The sequence below is a fragment of the Zalophus californianus genome, chromosome 10 (genome assembly GCF_009762305.2).
Source record: "Zalophus californianus isolate mZalCal1 chromosome 10, mZalCal1.pri.v2, whole genome shotgun sequence".
In the NCBI taxonomy this organism is placed as follows: Eukaryota; Metazoa; Chordata; class Mammalia; order Carnivora; family Otariidae; genus Zalophus; species Zalophus californianus.
Window position 1 is genome coordinate 26550472 of NC_045604.1, and position 21971 is coordinate 26572442.

Here is a 21971-nt window from a genome sequence, read left to right on the forward strand (position 1 = left end):
GGGACGGACAGTAGGTGCTGCAGGAGGGCAGGGCAGTGAGACCACGTGGGCCGGTGGGTCAGGGACAAAGCAGGTAACAGGTGAGCTGGGCCTGGAAGTGAAAAGGCCCAGAAGACAAGATGTGGCCAGTAGAAAAGAGTCAAGGGGGTATTTGAGGAACGGCGTGAATAAAGGTATGGATATTGGAAAGCCTAAGTCTTTCCAGAAGAGAAGCGTGGCCTACCCTGCCTCCTTCCGGTCACCACTGGTCTTGCCTGGGTAGTGGATCTGCCCAGGAGGCCTGGGAGAGTTTCCATCCAGGCAAGGGCCAGACCTCAGGGGGATCCCAGCGTCAGCCATCCTGAGACCCTGGGAGGAGAGGAGAATAGAGTCCTGTGAGCCTGGGGAACCGGTTTACATGGTTCACTGGTTTTCCTAAGACTGCTGGTTCAGGCACCCTGCGTACTCCCCCGGTCCATGCCCCCCTGGGAGGCCAGGCCACATTATCTCCTCACCCCTTCTGGAATTGGAACCCCCAGGAGGAGGGGGATGCAGGAGCTTAACATTGAACTCCCCTCTACAGCGGACTCACTTCCTCAGAGAATAAGCACATCTCCCCTCCCGGTAGGCCCTTGGGGAGTCTCCTGAGGTGAAGACCATCTTCCTGTTCCCAGGAGCCTCCAAGGTCAAGGTGAAGAAGGCTTAGGGTTCCTCCGCAGGGGAAAGGAGGCAGTATCCAGAGGCCAGGCCCTTCCGACCCGTTTCCCAGGTCCCCATCAAACCATGTCCTTCACCCCCTTCTCTCTCCCTCCCTTCCCCCAACCCCCTCGGGCCCCCAGAAGCTGCTGGGCAAATTGTGTGAGCAGAACAAGGTGGTGAGGGAGCAGGACCGGCTGGTACAGCAGCTCCGAGCTGAGAAGGTGAGATTCGGGGGGTGGCCTGGAGTTGGGGGCATGTGGGGAGGCTGGCTCGGACAGGTGTGTGGTGCTGTCTCCCCCCTAAGCTGCCAAAGCCTTGTCTTAAACTTCTGTCCTGCCCTTAACTGGAACTGCTGGGGCTCAGGCCTCTGCTGCTCAGAATCCCAGAGAGGAATCATCAGGGCTGCTGATGGCCATTCCCCTGCCTTCTTTCAGGAGAGCCTGGAAAGTGCCTTGATGGGGACCCACCAGGAGCTGGAGATGTTTGGAAACCAGCCTGCCTACCCGGAGAAGCTGCTGCACAAGAAAGAGTCCCTACAGAACCAGCTCATCAACATCCGTGTGGAGCTGTCGCAGGCGACCACGGTACCACTCTTCCCCCATCCCCGGTCCACGTTTCAGCACCAGCGCAGGAGGGCCACCCCTCCCAGGCTGTGCTCGCTCCTTCCTGACTCTCCTTGGTGGCCAAGAGCAGGGTGCTCTTGGCCAGAAGGGACAGAAACGAAAGACCTTAATAGTGCCTTGCTGGGGCGCCTGGGTGGCTCAGTTGGTTAAGCATCTGCCTTCCGCTAAGGTCATGATCCCAGGGTCCTGGGATCGAGCTCCGTGTCGGGCTCCCCGCTGAGAGGGGAGTCTGTTTCTCTCTCTGACTCCCCCCCCTCTTGTGCTCTCTCTCTCTCTCTCACTCATTCTCTCTCAAATAAATAAAATCTTAAAAAAAAAAAAAAAAAAGTGGTGCCTTGCCGATAGGCAGCGAGCATGCCGGCTCACTCACTCCATGGAGTCTCCTGCAAGGAAACAGGCTTCTCTTTCCACAAACTGTTCCCGCCCTGGGATTCGTTCAGGGCAGGGTGAGGTCGAGGGCTCCTGATCTCGTTGGCTGCTTTCACAGCTTTGCTGCCTCCCTCTGTCCTTTCCCCTGGAGAACCGGGACCCCCGTGCAGGGCTGCTGGCCCGGTCATTTGCTGTGGGCGCAGGGCAGACCCTGCAGGACCGACTGCCTGGACAGGAGTTCTGGGGTGCCACAGCAAAAGGGCCCGGAAAACATGGTCCAGAAGGGTGGAAGGTCTCTAACCCCCAGGGAGCAGACACCTCTGGGTTTCCTCTCTTTTTGCCCTCCACTTTGGGTTACCCAGTCTGAGGAAACCAGGAGGGGGTGGGCATGGTTTGATCCCCTTTTGGCGTACCCCCACACCTGGAGAGAATTCTGGTTTCTGTATTTTTCGGCCTGCAGTCGGATGGGCCACTGTTGGGCTGTCATCAGAACGTCTCAGCCCTGGGCCCTCTCCTCTGGTCCCTCTGTGCCCTTCTCTGAGCCCTGCCAGACCCCAGGTGCCCTTGCCCCAGGCCCTGTGGGGGGTCTGGGGAGGAAGGCTTTGGCAATGGCCACTTTCTCAGTAAGCCCTCTCCCACCCCCCCACCCCCTCCCGTTGCAGGCCCTGACGAACAGCACCATAGAGTATGAGAGCCTTGAGTCAGAGGTGTCTGCCCTGCATGATGACCTCTGGGAGCAGCTCAATTTGGACGTCCAGGTAAGAGGGGCCTGGGCAGGAGGGGTCAGTGTGCCCTCCCTTCTCCTTTGGGCCAAAACAGACCAAAGTGGCTTCCTTTCTTGCTTTCGAGATCTCAGAGACTTGAGACAGGGAGTCGGTCCTGAGACAAAAGACAAGGTTCACATCCACTTAAAACAGATGCTTTCTGGATGAAGACTATGTGGGATCTTCTTTAGTTCCAGCAGATCATGAGGAAGGAGTAAAGCAGAAACATGAGCGCGCTAGGTTAGACAGAAGATACTTCATGACTGGAAGGCTTTAACACATCGATGTACATATGGATGTAGATCTGGATGTGGATAGAGATCCACGTGCGGGGAGAGATGTGGGCATGTGTGCAGCTGTCTCTCGTGACCTCCGAAGGAGTAGGCTGTGTGGGAACCAGCCACTCAGGACCTTTAAGATAGGAAAGAGGCTTCGCTTTGCAGGACGGGTTAGAAACACTCTGCTTGGAGGCAGGAGGCTGCACATATTGACCTTGGGGAGTTCCTGTTCTTTGCCTCCCTCGATCTTCTCTACCCGGGCTCTGCCTCTTCTCTAGCTAGCTTTGCACACTCTGTCTCTCTGATGCAGTTCATGCCCCCGACTTCCCCTAGTTTCCTTCGGGTGACAAAACTCACCACCCCACATTGCAGCTGGTTAGGGAGGCGGAGGTGAAGGCCCTCCTGGTCCAGAGCACCTGAATGCTTGCGTGTCCTATGGGCAAGCCTGACTTTCAACACGAACATTTTAGGGGGTAGGAAAGCATCCTGATCAAGGGCACCAGCTCTCAAGACAAATAGATCCAGACTCAGATGGCGGTCACACTGTTTTACTAACAGAGGGTCTTGGGCACAAGTCTCTTCATCTCCAAAGTCGGGACACCTGCGGCCGGTGCCGCACAGAGTTCTCGAGCAGCTGAAAGGAGTTAGTGTTTGCAGAGCCCTTAGCGCCGTGCCTGGCACGTGGGGTGGAGGGGCGTGGGGTGCTAAAAAAGTGGTAGCTATGATTTTTCAAAGAGTGCAAACTCTAACTGAATATAATTTCATGAATACTTAGGCAGACATTGGGTGTCGGTATTACAAAAGGACCATTTGGATGGAAAGAATATTAGTCAATTGGAAACCCTTGCCCTTGACAACAGGCTACCATCGAGGGTCCACCTAGAGGGGCATTTGCTCCAAGACCACCCTGATCTCCCCCGGGGAAGCTGAGGCTGCATGTTTACCTAAAGGGGCTCTTGACTGTGATGACAGGTCCCTCTCCCCTGGCAATTCCCAAGTTCCGTTTTGTAGAAGCTGAAGAGGCAGACGCTTCTTCCCATGGGGAAGATGAATGTGCTGAACGGACATGTGAGCGTGTGCACGCGTGCAAGGCTCCTGCCTCCTGCTGGCCCAAAGGGATGCGGGTGTGGGGGGAGAAGCCTGGGGCACTCCTCACAGCCACTTCCCTTGACCTGCTCTCGGGCGGTTTCAGAATGAGGTGCTCAACCGGCAAATCCAGAAGGAGATCTGGAGGATCCAGGACGTGCTGGAGGGGCTGAGGAAGAATAACCCATCCCGGGGCACAGACACGGCCAAGCACAGAGGTGGGTGCCTTCTCCACCAGCCTCTTGAAAGGCTCACCAGAAATGCTCTGGGGTCTCTGGCGTCTACCCCACATCTGTCATCTCATCCCTCTCCAGGCCCTCACACGGTGCGCAGAGCTAGTCAGGGCCTTCTCAGGCCTCTGGGATCTTCCCCTAGGATGGTGGGTAGGGCTCCCTTCATCCTCCCCTCCTCCCAGAACAGACCAGGCAGGCCACTCAGAGATGTTGTTGACCCTGATAGTCTAGATTCCTCCCCAGAAAGGGTCAAAGAGCACCTGTGCCTCCCCACCCCCACCCCCACCCCCACCCAAGCCCATGGGCCGGGTGGTGATCTGAAGCCCTGGGACTTTGGGCTGGCTTTCTTTGATGTCTCGGAGACAACAGTGTTCTTTCCATCCATCATCTAACCCCTGCCCAGCATGCTTCTCCACGGCCAGCCTGCATCCCAAGCCTTGGAATAAGTCCCTCCATCAGGCCCGGGTGGCCCTGAAACCTCCCTCCCATGTCCCTGGGTCCTCCCCTGCCTCCTCCACCTACGGAGCCCACCCCTACCCCATCCATCCCTCATCTCTCCTCTCTGCTTGCCCCCCAGGAGGACTTGGCCCCACGGCCACCTACAGCTCCAACAGCCCCGCCAGCCCTCTCAGCTCCACCAGCCTCACCAGCCCCCTAAGCCCCTTCTCTCTGGTGTCCGGCTCGCAGGGGTCCCCCACCAAGCCCGGGTCCAGTGAGGTAAGCTGAGAAAATGGAGTAGAAGGTAGGTGGGGGAGGGAGGGAGGGAGGACCAGGTCCTCATTGGCCTGAAGGACACAGACTCTGTGTCCATCTCTGCCCCAGAGGCCTCCAGGCCTAGTGCTTTGGCTTTCTGTCTAAGGTGGTCATTCTCACACCCAGTTTGGTGAACTTCCTTCAAAATTTTTCCTTTCCTTGCTCTCATCGGCATTTGTCATCTTTAGCCTCCTTCCGGGGAAGTCTCTTCCTGAACTCCAGGACGGTTAACAAAGATACCCAACACTTAGTAGGAATTTAAATCCAGGACTGTTCCAGCATGTGAGAGGGTTGAGGGTGGGCATGGGGAGCAGTATCCTAGCTAGTCAATCAGCAGGTGTTTACTGGGGCTCTACACGGGGCAAGGGATGGGGTGAGGCCCTCTCAGAAACATACATGTGCATGCCCAAGGCCCTTCTCCCGGGGAGTCCAGTGTCCAGGGGGGACCAAGACTGATTTATAGGAAGCAGCTAGCCTCTAGAACTTGGCAGTGTGTGTCTCAGTGTGGACCGTAAATGCCCTGGTGTTCCGAGGAGAAGGTGGAACTTTCATTGGGACAGGTAGAGGAACAAGAAGCGTCACAGACAGGAGAGGGGGCAGAAGCAAAGACACAGGGGTGCAGATGTGCCCAGGGTGATGGTGAGGCCAATGAGCAGGGAGCTTCGTAGAAAAATTGGGGAAGAGTGGGGAGCGGTGTACAGGTGGGCGCTCGGCCAAGAAGAGCCCTGAAGCTAGGCTGAGAGTTCACTCCAGAGCTGGAGCTCCCTCCAGGTTGCGGGTGGGAGTTTGGCAATCCAGGGGCCCACCCGAGGTCCCCACGATGTCACCTGTCCCCTGCTAATGCTCTTTTCTTCTGCTCTCACAGTGGCTGGTCTCCTTCCTCCTAATGCTCTGGCTTCTCTCTGCCTCAGGAGCCCGGCCCACCACGGCCCCCCCTCCCCAAAGCCTACGTCCCCCTGGAGTCTCCTCCAAACGTGCCGCCACTCCCTAGCGAGAGCCGCTTCTGGCCATACCCCAGCTCCCCTTCCTGGCACCGCAGTGGCGAGCCAGCCAGGGGTCAGGTACCCAGCACCCTTGGGTCCTGGAGGGCAGGGGTGGAGGGAGTGGGGTGAAGGGTCAGGCAAGGGGACCAGGCAGGACACAGAGCCATTTTTTCCCCGTTGCAATATTAATTTGCCCACTGCTGCCTGGTCAGACTCCAGGATAAGGAAAGGGATGGCAGAGAATGCTTTCCCCTTTCTTCCCTCTGTGGACAGAGGGAAAATGAGTGTCGCGCCCCCGCCCCATGCCCGGGCTCCTGCGCAGCCCCTGGCTGTGAGTGGTGGTGTGCCCCACATCCTACCAGCACGAGCAGGCAAGGGAAATCGAGGGACCAGCAGCGACGGGTGCCATTCCAGTCCCTTCCTGCCCGCCTCAGACCCTGGTGCTTCCATGCTGTCTGTCTCTCTGCCTTGTGTGTCCTCTTGGGTCCCATCGGCCCTGGGGTGTAAGCTGCTCTGTTCTGGCTCCCCAGCCTCTCTCCCGAGGAGAGAGGTACAGTTAGGCTGGGAAAAGTTTGCGTGGTGAGTAGTCCTGTGTCTAAAACCGGGAGTCATCTTTTTATCCTGGCACAGCTGCTGGGATAAGCACAGCCCTGAGGGGTTGCCGGTGAGCGGGGCCGAGAGGCAGTGTCACTTCCACTTTCCAGACGAGGGGAGGCGAAGGGGCTCACCCATGCTCTCTCAGTGGACTCGAGCTGGTGCTTCTGGCCTCTGGCTCAGTGTTTCTGTGTGTCCCTCATGAAGACTTAGACTCTTTGGCTGCACCACGGGAGCGGGGGCGGGGGGGGGGCTGCCGATGCTGTCTGAGGCCCCTTCTCGTCTCATGATTCTGCAAGCCCTCAAGCTAAGTGCACGTTTCCGTCCCCCAGAATCTTGGTACTGAAGCCCACCCTTGGTTCTCTGGCTCAAGTTTTGGGCGAGATCCTGACAGAACCCTCAGAGATCCTCGGCCCTGTAGCCCTGTCCTCCAGCCATTCCTCCTCTCTGGCTCACAGCAAGTCTGTGCTTCTTGGCACTCGCCAAGAGGCCTGGTCAGGTCGAGGGGCCTCTCTGCTGGGCCTTGGCTGAGGGCCTCCTGGAAGCCCTGAGCCCTCGCAAGATGAGCCAGCATTGGCCGGCCTTAAGGTGGCATGGGTGGGAGGCTCCATGGCGTCCCTGCCTGCTGCCCAGCTGACACACTTAAGAGTCTGCTCGTCCTGTGTTTTCAAGGGTTTGTGCTCCAGCCATTGCAAAGCAAAGAAACATCCCTGAGGGCCAAGTTCCCAGCAGTCCCTACAGCATGGACCGTCTTCTTTTTTCCCCCAGCCCAAGGCAAGCCATGAGCAGAGCAAGAAAGACCCCCACCAGACATCACCCCTGGATACCACTAGAGACAGCAGCCTTGCGCCCACCAGGCAAGAGGTGGAGGCAGAGAAGCAGGCGGCTCTCAACAAAGGTACTTCCTGTCCCATCCTCCCCTAGAAGGAAGGCCAGGGGTCAGAGAGGAGCCCGGAGAGGTGCTCCTTCACAGCCGAAGAGAGCAAGTACCCACCCATCCTGGGCCTTTCATCTCTGCCGCAGATGGGACTGAGCCTCCTCCGAGAAGCAGGCTCCCCGTCTCTCTGCCCTCCTGCTCTCCAGAAGGCCTACTGGCTGTTCTGTCTCCCTACAGTTGGCATTGTGCCTCCTCGGACAAAGTCGCCTGCTGATGAAGAGCTAACTCCATCAAGGGTGGTCAGGAGGAGTGCCAATAGGCTCACCAATGGACTGTCCTCCCGGGTGAGTACAGCCTGTGGGCGCAGAGGCTCAGCTGGGCCTGAGCTGCGCTGGGGGCCCAGGGGCCTGTGTGTGTCCACCCACCTCTCCACCATTCAAGAAACCCAGGGCGGGAGGCGGAAGGCAGGACAAGCGGTAGGAGGGCAACAGCCCCACTGGAGAAGTCTTCCATCAGGGAGACGTATCAAGGGACAAGGAAGATACACATAAGAAAGATAGAGGAGGGGCGCCTGGGTGGCTCAGTCGTCGAGCATCTGCCTTCGGCTCGGGTCATGGTCCCAGGGTCCTGGGATCGAGCCCCGCATCGGGCTCCCTGCTCGGCGGGAAGCCTGCTTCTCGCTCTCCCACTCCCCCATTGTGTTTGCTCTCTCGCTGTGTCTCTCTCTGTCAAATAAATAAAAATCTTTAAAAAAAAAAAAGAAGAATAGTGAGCAAAATATATTTTTTTAAACATTTTGTTTCTTAATTTGAGAGAGAGAGAGAGCATGGGCGGAGGGGGGGGGGGCGCGGGTGCAGAGGGAGAGGGAGAAGCAGACTCTCCTGCTGAACAGGGAGCCTGATGCAGGCTCCCAGGACCCTGGGATCATGACCAAAGCCAAAGGCAGACGGTTCACTGCCTGAGCCACCCAGGCGCCCCTTCACAAAATTATTATAATGTGCCAGGGATGAACTACAAATCCAGCAAAAATCAACGATCAGAGTCAAATGTGCTGACTTAAGGCAGTAGACTCATTTCCTGGGGCTGCTGGGAAATTGACAAAGCCCCCCAAACTTGGGGGCTTAAAAACAACAGGAAGTTTATTCTGTCACAGTTGTGGAGGCCGGAAGTGCACAATTGAGGTGTCAGCAGGGTTGGTTCCTCAAGAGGCTCTGAGGGAGCATCTGTCCCATGCCTCTCTCCTAGCTTCCGGTGTTGCTGGCCATCTCTGGTGTTCCTTGGCTCGTAGACACAACACTCCAGTATCTGCATCCACCTTCTCCTCTGTGTCTTCTTCTGTTCTGTCTCCTATAAAGATATCTAAGATTGGATTCAGGGTCCACTCCAATTCCCGATGATCTCTTCTTGAGGTCCTTACCTTAATCACATCTGCAAAGACCCTTTCCACATCAGGTCACATTCACAGGTCCTACGGGGTTAGGACGTGCACATATGTTTTAGGGGCCATTCTTTAACCCACTACAGACAGGCTTCCCAGAGAAGGGACAGTGAAGGCATTAGGGCAGATGAGGACGCTGGGAGTGGGGGTTGCGCACCCGTCAGAGCCCTCTTCTGCTGTAGCAGGAGCGCCCCAAGAGTGCTGTGTTCCCTGGAGAGGGCAAGGTGAAGATGAGTGTGGAGGAGCAGATTGACCGCATGCGGAGACATCAGAGCAGCTCTATGAAGGAGAAGAGGAAGAGCCTGCAGCTCCCGGCCAGTCCTGCCCCTGACCCTGCTCCCCGGCCCGCCTACAAAGTGGTAAAGTCCTCCCAGCCACCCCTAGCCCGTGACCAGCCTGGACTGGGGCAGCTATGGGGGGGGCATTGAGAGAGGGGCTGGGAAGGACCCAAGTTGGGCACCTGGGAGAACGGTGGGTGCGGGGGGAGCCTCTCCCCACTAGGCAGAAGATATACTGCAGCAAGTGTTCCTTGCATGTGTTTAAAGAAAAATGACTCGCCAAAAGGAATGCATTGATGATTTTAGTTGAAAAGAATTATACAAAATTCAGTTAATAGAGAATAGTACAAAATTCAGTTAATAGAGAATAGTGCAAAATTCAGCACCCAGGGATAGCCATCACTTACACATGTTTCTAGAGCATTTTCTGTGTATTTAGCCCTGGGCTGGGTCTACCGTAGGTAATCGTAATAGCACACTGGTGCGTGGCACCGTGCAGTTCTCAAATCTCACGTTGTTTTGTTTAGATCTTTCAGCAGTGCCAGGTTAGGAATTACCACCCCTGTCTTAGAGATAGGGAAACACAGTCAGGAGGAATTAAGGATTCTGGGACCACATGGCTATTGAGTATGGAGCTGGGAGTAGCCCCAGGCATCTGCCAAATTTTTCTTTCCATCACATTTCAGAAATACAGGAAAATTATGATCAAAAGTCCTACCCTCAAACAGCTTACACTCTCCTTGGTGGATTGGAGCTTCTATAATAGGAATCCACTAAAGATCAGTGTAGGACACACTAATCCAACTGCCTAACATATATGGCACAGACCGTGAACACAGGGTACAGCCGGATGGGAAGTAACGAGTCCTGATGAGACACATTGATGAGATTTGGCCTCTGGGCCTTTGCAGGGGGGGCAGGCTTTGGATAAGCAGCATGGAAGGAGGTTAGCTGTCCCGCAGTGGGAGCGGTGGGGTGGCGGCCAGATTGGGCGTGATGAGCAGGGACAGTGAGGACGTGGGCCTGCTCAGGGCTGCCTGGAGGCACGGGTGGCAGGGGACAGAGTCCCTGTGTGGTCATGGTGGTGCTGTCCCCTAGGTGCGCCGTCACCGTAGCATCCACGAGGTGGACATCTCCAACCTGGAGGCAGCCCTGCGGGCAGAGGAGCCTGGTGGGCAGGCCTACGAGACGCCGAGGGAAGAAATTGCCCGGCTTCGCAAAATGGAACTGGAGCCCCAGCACTATGATGTGGACATCAGTAAGGAGGTGAATGAAATCCAGGAGGGCAGAGGGGGAGAAAGCCTGGGGTGGGGGGGGGGGGGCGTGGTTAGGGGACGGAACGGCGGTGGTGACCTAGGTCCCTCCCCAGCTCTCCACGCCAGACAAAGTCCTCATCCCCGAACGGTACATTGACCTGGAGCCTGATACTCCCCTGAGCCCCGAGGAATTGAAGGAGAAGCAGAAGAAGGTGGAAAGGATCAAGACACTCATTGCCAAGTCCAGGTAACGTGCCTGGGTGACCCTCAACATCCTCTGCCCATCCCGGCACGTGGGGCACCAGTGCCCCTGAATCCAGCACCCCGACCCATGCCAGTGGAAGCCCCGAGCCTCCCCAGCAGAGGGCGGACGGAGGCAGTGGCTCAAGGCAGCAGACCAGGCCCAGCCCTGCGGCCGGGGCAGGGATGCTGTCACTTGCGTGCCAAAAAGACCTGCTGGGTGCAGGCGCATGCTGTCATCAAGACAAACTGAGGGGTTGCCCTCTGGTGACTTCTCTTCCTCATCAAGGCTGCCCTAAATGTTCACTTGAACCTTCTCCTTCATTTTAAGACACTGCAGTAGGGGGTCCCAAAATGTGTGTTGCCAGGGTCCCACTCCCCCCTGGGGACAGCCTCGCTGGGAACCAGAGCCTGCCCATTCACAGGCCTCTGGCCACCCTGCCAACCTCAGTCCGCAGGCCCTCCCCCCCAAGCCAATTGGACCATCCTGTCCCCCCCCCACTCCATGTTTGTGTGTCTGTGCCTCTTCAGTATGCAGAACGTGGTGCCCATCGGCGAGGGGGACCTTGTGGACGTGCCCCAGGACTCAGAGAGCCAGCTGCAGGAGCAGGAGAAGCGGATTGAAATCTCCTGTGCCCTGGCGACCGAGGCCTCCCGCAGGGGCCGCATGCTGTCTGGTGAGAGGGGCCGGGCCTCGCTCCTCCAGGGAGACTGGCTGACCAGGTGCAGGGGAGGAAGCTCAGTGCTGCGAGGGGGCCAGGGACAGAGAGGTACAGGGACAGGGAGACTTTCCTCAAGGTCGGGATGAGCACTTACTGAGCACCAGGTACTGTGCCAGGCTCAGCAGGGTGCAGACGGGCCAGAGTTGCATCCGGGAGCTTAGAGCCGGGATGACCCTCCTATAGCCGCTCTCCGGAGGAATGGAGGAATGGCCAGAGGCCATGCAGGCAGCAAGGGCACCACCCTCCCTGGGCAGCTCAAGGAAAGGCACGGCTAAAGGGCAATCCCTGAGCTTGGTTGGGAAGGATAAAAGGTATTACCAGTCGTGGAGTGGGGCCCGGCATTGCAGGGTACCCTCTCACTTCCCATTCTGGCTGTGTGCAGATAGGAAGGTGAAGGTGGGGCGGGTAGCCATAGTTGAGGGCGATGCAGTCACCGCCCTGCCTACTGACCCAAACCCACTTTTGTGCTAAGAAAAGATGAGCATGAGGAACAGACTTCACGCTGATAAAAAAAAAAGCTAGAGGGTTCCGAGCCGTCACCGTGAGGTTGAAGTCAGCCTGAAATACCTTGCCCCAAGGAAGGTGAGACTGGAATCAGGAAGAACGGAAGAGACTCTCTTAATGGGAGGGTGAAGGAGAGAGGAAAGACAGTGCCTACGTCATGAAGCCAGCCGGGGGGCAGACTGCGTTGTCCTCCTCAGGACGAAAGGTGGTTAGGGCAGAGAGGGAGAGGGAGAGCTCTGAAGGCCAGTCCAGAGGGATGCCCAGGAGGGATGCCAGGTTTGCAAGGACTTTGCTAGGGGAGGAGGCAGAGAGACAGGTGTGCTGGCCCACAGTTACAGCAGCCTGGGCGAGGGGCCGGCAACGAGCAGATCAGGGCTGCGGCCAGGAGCCCGGCGGAAGGGGTGGCGTTTCGTGTTGGTGATCAAGAGGGCTTTGAATTCTGGCTTTCGGGGACTCCACACTCATCTGTAAAATTCTAATCAAAATACCTGCCTGGTGCTGTGAGGAATGGCAACAATACATGCTAGGCGCCTAGCACAGTGCCTGGCACTTGGTAAGTGCTCACTAAATGCTGGCCCGATGTGGGCGTGGTGGTGCTGGTGACGGCGCTAGGACTCGCTGACCTAGCAACAGCTGGAGTGGAAGGAGGGTCTGTGCGTGGTTTTTCTCGCTATTTAAAATATGGATATTTTTAGAAACCAGAGGGTTTCAGGCTACCACAAAGGGAATTTACACCTTAAGAAAGAACCTACTGGCAGTTAAGGTCGAACGGACATTAAATGGGTGGCCAGGGAAGACTGCTTGGAGGTACTTCAGAGAGAGGCGGTTGGTTGGGCTGGAGTTGAGGACAAGAGAAGGGATGGGCTTCAGACAGTCCCATCCTGCAGCTAAAGGCAGCAGAACCAGTTTGGCTGCACGGAGGCCTCTAGCCCACCTCTCTGTAGTTTAGCTGTAAAATGAACTCGAATCTTCCACAGATCAAATTCCTCGTGCTCTGGGCAAAAGGCAACTTCCTGTTTCAAGGGTTAGCGCACACAACACTGTTTTTAAAACTTCCCTCTGCCCTCGCCCCAGCCCCTGGCTCTCTCTGCTGTCGTTTCCCAGCCAAAGGTTCCATGAAAACAAAACCCACCCTGGCCTCTCAGATTTCCCTCTCGATACACACCAGCTTACATTTCAGGGTCTGTGCGTTGAAAGCAAACCGTCACTTTGCTTTTGCCAAAACCCCAACTATTTAAAAAATGGCATAGCAGGGCCAGACCTCAGACTTAGCCCACTGTCCCCACTGCCCCTTGGCCTCTGGCCCAGATTCCCAGAGCTGCAGCTCTGCCAGGGACCGTGAGGACCGTGCGTGGGCATAGGTTCAAGCCTGGGACCGTGCGTATGGGGGTGCTGGGCATGGGCCCTCATGACAGCGCGGTGTGGACAGGGTGAAGAGACCGTGCCCGAGGGTGGGTGTGTGGCATGGATGGCGTGCTCAGGAATGCTTGTCAGTAGACGCAGAGCGTGCAGACTCATGTAGGAGGTATATGGGAAGACGTGATGTCGTGTGCAGTGTCTGTGTTGGGGGATGTTTGTAGAGGCACGTGCATTTGTGTGTATTCAAGTGCGTGGGTGGAGGGAATGTGTGAGTGCAAATATAGAACTACGTGTGTATATGTCTGCAAAATGTCTATGGACATTGTGTGGAGACCACGATTTATGAGTACAGGTGATATTTAGTAAGCTGTTGGAGTTTATGTATGTGTATGCCAGTGTGCAGTATAAGGATGGAGGTAGTGTTGATGAATGCATGTATTTATGTGTGACTGGCTTGTTCTGCAGTCTGGGGAGTGATAAAACACATCTGTGTATACGTTGTGCACAGTGTATACACTGCAATATTTGTAAATATGTATCTGCGCAGGATGGGTGAGAGCAGGTCTCATGAAGGTGCAGGATGGGAGAGCAGGTGTGACTGGTGATTTATGCATGCAGATGTGGTAGTACTTGTGGACACACGGTTATAATAACACACCTGTCCGCTACATAGCTACTATATATGTGAACTTTAACTATTTCTTTTTTTTAGGATTGTATTTATTTATTTGAGAGAAGAGAGAGAGAGCATGAGCAGGGGGAGGGGCAAAGGGAGAGGGAGAGGCAGGTTTCCTGCTGAGCAGGGAGCCCGATGTGGGGCTCGATCCCAGGACCCTAAGATCATGACCTGAGCTGAAGGCAGACGCTTAACTGACTGAGCCACCCAGGTGCCCCTCAATGGATATATTCCTAATATATGTTTATAACATTTCTGCCTTCATAAAGAAGTTATATTTAACATAATTCATCTTTCTTGCTCTTGTTCATTTAGTATCATTATAAATATCCTTCTTTTCCTGATCCATTGAAGGGATGCCCTCCGGGGCTCTCGTTGGTACAGACTGTAGCTCCCAAATTGTTACGCTTTTAAAGGTATTATATCTACTTTTCACAAAAGACTTTTATGCCTCAGTTGTGCCTTCTTCTAGCTGTCAGTGGGCCTCCCGAGTCCTCTCTCTCCCCTAACTTCCCTGTTTCTGATCTCCCATGGGGTAGACGCCCAGCAGGTCAACTCCTCAGAATTGTGTAGAAATAAGAGTAACTGGACTCCAGGGAGCTGGGTCTGTGAATAATTCTAAGAGCTTCACCGCATGCACGTTGCAATAGATATTTGGCTTTCTTGAAACAGCCCTCGCTTAGTTTTTGACTTTCTGACAGTTTTAGAAGTCGAAGTTGCCAAATGACTAACCGCTGGGTCCACGATACAGACACACACACACAAATGTGTGTTCCGAAAGCGTTTGCGAATGTATGTAAGTGTGAAGTCACACGTGTACTGGTCCCCGTGGAAGAATACGGGTTTGGAAGTGCACAAACGCATATCCGAGCTGTGTGCGGTGAGAGTCGAGTGCTGTTAGATCCCGGGCACAGACCGTGTATTCTGTGTGGGTAGATACAGCTTCCTGCTCACAAGAAGGTTCCCACGTCTTGTGTATATCTGAGGCTGTATGTATACACGGGATGGGGGCTGCTCAGAGGGCAGGGAGGTGATGGGGTCCAGGGCAGGCTGGAGAGCAAGGGACTAGAAGTCGGATGCCAGGATCCTTCTGTTGGAGGAAACAGTGTGACCCTGGCTGAGGTCTGGTTCTCCTCTGAGGCCACGTGAGCACGCTCTCTCTGCCAGGCTCCTGCCTCACAGCGGCCCTGAGGGTGCCCGAGGGTCTGCAGACTGCAGAAAGCTCATCCCTCTTCATAGGACCCCCTCCTCATTGGCCTTCCACTTTGCTCTTCTCAGCATGGAATCATAATGATAATAGAGTAAAATCCATTAATTCAAATGCCACCACTTTAAGGTTTGTAATGATTTGTTCAGGGGTGGACCGAAGGTTGCCCCTTCTGGATTGATGAAAAGGAGGTCCCCAGGGATAGCGAGGGGCCATGTTTCTGAGACTGCGAGCTGGTCCCAGTTCACGGTACTCCCTTCAACCCTGCCGGAAGCCTCGGTTTGCGTGGAGGTGATTCACGTGGTGGTAACTTGGATCTAGTCACCAGCCAGGGGCCTGATGATCTGGGTTAGTGGGGTTTTACCACCCCGTTCATCATCATCGCCCGCGGAGCACCACGTGTAAAGTGCGGTCGCCTGCTCTTGTACGGATGTGAGTGGAGCCTTGGCCCAAAGGGGCCGGCCTCGCCCACAGTCCCCCTGGTTCTCAGCAGAGCCTGCAGTGGCCCGGTCTCCTCCTCTGGGACCCTGTGCTCCTCCGTGGCGCCTGGGACCGAGGCCAGGTCGGCCTCAGCTCTCCTCTCTGCTTGCCTCCTGCCTGGCTCCCCGCCTGGGGAAGGACCTCGCTTGCTCTGGGTGCCCGGCCTCCCCACCCCTGCCACCCCCACCCACCCCTATTCACCTCCCTGTTCATTTCTGTTTCCAGTGCAATGTGCCACCCCAAGCCCTCCCACCTCCCCTGCTTCCCCGACTCCACCAGCCAACCCCCTATCGTCTGAATCCCCACGGGGCGCCGACAGCAGCCATACCATGCGGGTCTGAGCTCTGACGTAAGAACTTTTCTACTGTATTTTGTCCACCGCGGGGAGTGGGACCCCCGCCCCTCACCCCCATGAGCCATCTACCCACCCCGACACACCTCATTCCGGCATTGCTTCTCCCCCCAGTGCACCGCCCCCGTGCCATGCCGCTCTCCCCACCCCGCCATCCGCTTGAGCCCGCAGCATCCCTGTCCCCGTCCCTGTTCCCGTGCAGTGCTGGGCCAGCACCGGCTGGCGGGGCCGCCTCTTGGATGCCGCAGTGCCCGTGGGCTTTGCTTCTCCAGAAGCAGACAGGGACAGAGCCGAGGCCTCCCCTATCCCGCTGTCCGCCAACAAGCCTCTCCACTGCTGTGGAGATACATAGTAGTCCTGCCTCAGAAGCTCCCAGATCTTATTTCTCCCAGATCAGCCCCAGATCTTCCTGTAAATTACAGTACCATGGGAAACTATGGCCAAAGGCTGTGTGCGTTCCTTGCCCCTAGCACACAGCCGCTTGGTATCAGGCAAGTGGGAAAGAGCAGGGACTTCCATTCATTTGCTCCCCTCTCGGGGCTGGGGGCGTGGGGCGGGGTTGGGGTTCTGCAGACTTGTGTCTCCTGGGAAGCTGGGCTGAGGCTGCTGCTCGGCAGGGAAGCACCCTTCTCACCCGGTTCTCTTCTCTTCAGTGCAAGCTCTGGCCGAGGCCAACGCCGGGAAGCTGCACAGAGCCACATTCTGAAGGCCTCAGCCCCCTGAGGCCCCGGCTCCCCAGCCTGGCCCCCTGCCCCTGCGCGCCCGTGGGAGGGCTACAGGGAGCCAGGCTGGGGGCCGGGGTTGCTGCCCACACGTTACCTCAGTGTCCACACGGCCAGCACGCCCGGCCCCGAAGCCCTCGCGCCTCAGATGGCGGCCCCAGGCCGGGGCCCGAGATGGCGGGCAGACAGCAGCCTCCAGCGCCCGCGGCCCAGGGGGCTAGGCCCGGCCCTGGCTGGTGGTGTGACGGTCCTACTGGAACATTTCCTGCTGAAGAGGATGCCCTGGTGGGGAAGATGCTCTGGGCTCTCTCAGGTTAGGACTAGGCTGAGGAGAAGACGGATGGACGCTCTGCCTCTTCCGGCCCCTCCTGACACCAAGGGCGGCACCTGCCATCGGGTCCTTCCCCCATCGACACCCCTCCACCCCGCTGCCCCAGCTGCACCCAGGGCTTTGACACGTCTCTGCTTAGGGGTGCTCCTTTGGGGTCCAGTGGAGACTGACCACCCTGCTTGAGCCAAAGACAAGATGACAAGAGCTGGGGAGAGGCTCCTCGGCTCCCAGGGGGCACAGTGCTGGCTGTGGGTAGAGAGAGGCACGCAGGTCTGTGCAGGGTCTGAGGGCAGGTTGAGAAGGGGGAGAGGAGAGAAAGGGAGAGCTGGAGGCCAGTGGGAGGATAGGGAAGGGCAGGACTCATTTGCAAGTAAAAGGGTGAGGCGGAGGTGGAAAGGGGGTGTGGGATGGATGGGTTTCCCTAGGACGGAGCCTTAGGTTAGTGCCAAGTACAGTGCCAGACTGTGGGCCCTGCTCCTGCACCTCGTCCCTCGGGTCCACGGGCCTGCCCACACACTGGCTCCGGGAGGACCCACCAGCGAGCACAGGATGATCTTCAGCTGCAGCCGTGGGGACGAAGGTGTGGGGATGCTGGTGCGGGTGAGCCGGTGGGACGATGGCCCTTTCTGGGTCTGGGCCTGGTGTCTGCCTCCTCCTCCTTGGCTCAGGGGCAGAGAGAAAGACCTCTGTCATGGAGGGTGTCGTCAGCCTTGGGGCCTTTCCTAACCATGTTCGGGACATTTTCTTGTCCCCCTGCCCCCTGGAATGTGCTGGGGGTCAACTGAGAGAGTGCCCCGGAGAGGAAATGCAGCCTTAATCTGGGAGGCTAGATTCTAGGGCCGCCCCCCGCGTCCCGGGCATCCCTGAGGAGGACCAGGTGAGGCTGCAGGGAAGGACCTTCTTCTGGCATGGCTCTCTCACCATCTGCCTACCTGGGGAGCTTAGTGGAGGAGACACAGAAGCAAAGCTCATTTTTCCTCCTTGCCTCTCGTCTGGAGAGGACGGTAGCCAGGGAGGAGGGAGGGGTGAGAGTGAAGCTGGAAAAGACTGCGCCCCTAGGCCTTCTCTTTACCAGAGCTGATGCTCAGAGACTTCAGCCTCCAGTGGCCCCGAGAACAATGACTTCATCTGCCACCAGTTCTCCACTCCTTCCCAGCTGGGCCAGTGACTGGTTCATACGCAAGTAAAGATGGCAACTCATTCAACAGATACTTATCGAGCACCTTTTATGTACCAGGCACTGTTCTAGGTGCTTAGGATATTCTTGTGCTTCGGAGGGATTGCAGGCTGGGGAATTCCACTTTCCTTTTAGCAGATTTTTTGAACATGACCTTTGGCTACGTTTCCCATCTTCAGCACTGCTCAAGCACCCACACCTGTTTTCTCCTTCCCCGCCGACTGGCAGGTGAGGTTGGCCCTCTCCCTTTTTCCAACACCTTTCTCCATCCACAAGAAACGGCTGTTTCAGGGCCTCCATGCCTTTCCCCTTTCTTTGTCTTGCCTTTTTTTTTTTTAAGTGGTATTTTTAGAAATACGTGTAAAAGACCAAGGATTAAGGTCTGCACCTCTATCACCTCTCTCTCACCTCATAAAGCTGGCTCTTTATGTTGCTTTACATGCCTTAATATATGTTTGGTGAAGATTATACATATTACAGATATATACATAATATATATATTTGTTTGGGCGTCCGATCCTTTCCCAGAACTCCTGTCCAGGCCCATTTCCCTCCTTTACCTTCCACACCATTCCTAGCACGTGTCGGCCACACCCCATGCCTTTTGATCCAAAGAAGGGGAGAAGACAGACTTATTTTAAGACAGATCTATTTTACGCTTTTATTATAAAAGCAAATCTATTTTCAAAATGTGCAATGTCTGAATGGAATCAGCAAATGATACGAGGAGATTGGGCGGCTGCCTCCAGGTCCAAGCCTCTTCCCGGCAGCTTCCTCCTCCCATCCCCCAGTCTGCAAAGGCCCGGGCCCCAGAGCCCACCCAGAGAGCATCTCACCAGGGCGGGACATTCTCTTGGAAGTCCTGGTCTAAGGATTTGATTCCACTGTCAACTCTTGACGACCCTCTAGGGTTACAGGATGTGAATCCTCTCAAAGGAAATGTTTACAGCTGTGTGCACAAAAGTACACCCCTGCGGGCACCCCCGCCATCCCCAGTATGCTCCCGGACCACCTCCCATCACCGATCTGCTGGAAAGGGCAGACAGAATGGGAGCCTGTGCCAAACGGCACCAAGAATCCTACTCCCTGACGGAGCCAGGATACAGTGCAAAGGCCAAAGGAAATGGTTTGGGACCACAGGTCCTTCAGCACAGACACATTCGAGTTCCTTGGACTTCTCACACTCCTTGATCCCTTTCTGGTCTGGGTCACATCTATGACATCTGTCTCCTTCTGTGACCTTTCCTCGGGGGGCTGTTGTTAAGGGGGACGTTGGCTCAGTCTGGCATCCAGACTGCAAAGTCAGCTTCCAGACTGAAGCGGGTCCCACGGACAAGGTGACATCTCAACCTTGCCCAAGAAGACCCCAGGACTGTCCCCTGGTGGGCTGCCACTGGGGTGCTGAACTCCGCCAGCTCAGCCTGCCAAACTGTTTAGCGGCTGACAAAGTAGGCAAGGGGCTCTTGCCTCACAAGGATTTGGGCAGAATGGAAGTCTTCTGTCCAGGTCTGGAATCAAGGCTTTGGGACTGTCACAGAGCTCATGGCCAGCATTTAAAGCCTGATCTCCCAAATTTGACATGTCCTGGCACCCTATTCCCAGCCTAGAGCATCTTGTTATGAAAGAATGGTGCCCAGATGGAGGCCCAGGGCTAAGTGACCCACCGGGGGGGCGGGGTGGACAGCCCTGGTTGCTATTCTGGGGCCTTGCCAATTAGCACATTACCTCCCTGATCATTTACCAAGAGGCTGTAATGAAATACTGCTACTGTCACTTTAAAGATTTTTCTGAGGTCGCAAGCTGTGCACACTAGCTCTCCGGCCTTGGTGAGAGGCATGTTCTTGGGGCAGGGCTGACTATAGCAAGACAGGATCGATCCCTTTCCCCTTTAGGCACCCCCCCTACCTGGCAGCTCTTAAAACTAAGGAAAATATGAAATATACATACATATACATATATCTATTTATGCACATACTGGGGCCAATTTGATCTGCTAGTATTAGACAATAAACCATACAAGGACATGTATGATCTCAGTGTCTTTATTTAGTATAAAAGTGACCTTAGAAGAAAAGTTAAGGTTAGCCAAACAGAGGGCATCTCTGTTGGGGGACCAAACATCTGTAGCCGCCCCACAGCATCTTTCTGGCCAACGAGCCCCTCCCCGGCGAGGGGCATCCTGAGTATAGGTGAGCAGCTGCTTTCCCGCTCCCCAGCATTCTTTCTAGATATAGGTACTGAAGAATCCCAGTGAGCTCTGCATTTGTATCTTGCAAGTTTGTATAAACCCGATACAGGAAATAAAATGAATGGTTTGTACAAGTGGCCTGTGTCTCACACTCTGTCCGTGACTGTCTGTGGCTGAGGCTGGCCTTGTGGCTCGTGGCAATTTCCAAGCTTGGCAGAAAAGGGGAGAGGGTCTGGGGTCGGGCCCTCCCTGACTAAAAGCAAAGCTGGGTCCGCGATATGCTGCCCACCGTGCTCGTCTCCTCTGTCCAGGTAATCCCAAATCAAGGCTTGTCCCAAGGTCCTGTGTAATGAAAGTTACCAGAACAGTGTTCAGATCCTAGGAACCTCCCATTGATTTGTCTCTGAGACAGAGGGTAGAAGAGTAAGAGAAGAAAATTAATTCTTAAGTTTCCTCAATTACTACACAATGGCCTATATTTCTGCTTTGGGGTACAAGAAGTTGTATTGATTTGGCGAGGGGCATCAGAAAAGCCACCCAAAATTATTCTCATCCAGACTCAATGGTTATCCTTTCCGGATCCTCAGTGTGAAGGCGGCACAATCTGAAATCTTTCAGTGAGCAAGAGTCAAGAAGCCCTGTGAATTCTATGTGGTGGAGAAGAGAAGAGAAAGTGAGTCCAGGATAGCGGTAGGCTGCCTCAGCTGGGCCCCTGCAGCATGTCTGGGGAGAGGTGGAGGCATTAATGGTTCGAGGAAGAGAAGAACACTGAGAAGAGATAGGAAGGCAAGGCTTTTCTAATTCCTGATTTTACCTTGCTCTGGTTCTAAGGGCTGATTTCGAATTCTGGACACCTGTTGTCATTCCTAAAGAGCTAGTAGTGTGTGTGTGTGTGTGTGTGTGTGTGTGTGTGTGTGTGTGTTTAACAAATAATATGACTATATTTGGGTTTTTGTAACATCATCAGGAGAGCTATTAAACCCTGACGTCCTTTGTGAATCAGACAGAATTGGGACCTCACGACAGAGGTCTCTGGAGCTGGAGGACGGCACGGGACCGCTCGTGGCTCTCCAGGGCCTGTGTCTCTATCTGCGGCGCCCCCTGGGCCGGAGCCAGCGGCTTGGTGAGGAGGCGGGGTGTGAGAGCACCAGGCCCCGCTGGGTGTCGCTGTCCCCACAAACAAGGGCTGGCTCCTCTTCAAGAAGGAAGCCCGCGGGTCTCTGCCTGCTGCAACACCTGGCCCAGATCAGTGCTCTGATCAAACCGGGCTGGGGTTGTAAAAGGGGGCGCCGGTCAGGAAATGTAAACGACAAGGCACCTAGCAGAATGCCCCTAAAGGAGTGGTGCTCTGTAACAGTGTGGTCCTGTTCTGTTCTCAGAGAGACGCAGGACGGGTTCAGGCAGGCAACCAGGCTTCAGATCGTGCTGCTGCCAGGGACCGGGGGCTACACCACATCTTCCTCATCCTTGAGCCTCCACTGCGTCCTGGTCCTGCTCCTTCTAGCTGCCTGAAGATGGGTCAAGTCACTAAAATTCTTGAGCCTCAGTTTCCTGGTCCATGAAATGGGGATATTAACCACCACCTTTTGGAGCTCTCAAGAAAGTCAAATGAGAAATTGAATATGAGAAAAACACGTTGAAAACTCAAATTCATTTACAAATGTGAGGCGGTGGTGGTGACATCGTGTGGGCCCCTTGGCCACCTGCAGGGGCACGACAAGGGAAAAGGGAGAATGTCTCCCAATGTCCCCCTCTTCGCTGCCTCCACCGCCTTCGATGAAGACATCTCCAGGGCCCCACCAT

The 21971-nt window shown here is 55.6% G+C and overlaps 1 protein-coding gene across 3 annotated transcripts in view; it reads left to right on the forward strand.

Annotated features, from left to right (window-relative positions):
• PLEKHA6 (pleckstrin homology domain containing A6) overlaps nt 1-20302 on the forward strand; it is a 137485-nt gene extending 117183 nt beyond the window's left edge. Inside the window, exons 16-29 of one of the 3 annotated variants that reach the window (XM_035722344.1) lie at nt 819-899; nt 1113-1262; nt 2333-2428; nt 3905-4016; nt 4609-4748; nt 5696-5845; nt 7130-7259; nt 7476-7582; nt 8859-9035; nt 10053-10220; nt 10324-10457; nt 10982-11127; nt 15624-15747; nt 16404-20302. In XM_035722344.1, the coding sequence (XP_035578237.1) occupies nt 819-899; nt 1113-1262; nt 2333-2428; nt 3905-4016; nt 4609-4748; nt 5696-5845; nt 7130-7259; nt 7476-7582; nt 8859-9035; nt 10053-10220; nt 10324-10457; nt 10982-11127; nt 15624-15739 (1707 nt within the window). In that variant the 3' untranslated portion in view covers nt 15740-15747; nt 16404-20302. The remainder of the gene's footprint in view (nt 1-818; nt 900-1112; nt 1263-2332; nt 2429-3904; nt 4017-4608; nt 4749-5695; nt 5846-7129; nt 7260-7475; nt 7583-8858; nt 9036-10052; nt 10221-10323; nt 10458-10981; nt 11128-15623; nt 15748-16403) is intronic. The other 2 variants (XM_027612001.2, XM_027612002.2) reach the window with 2 other exon arrangements.
• The last annotated feature ends 1669 nt before the right edge of the window (nt 20303-21971 follow it).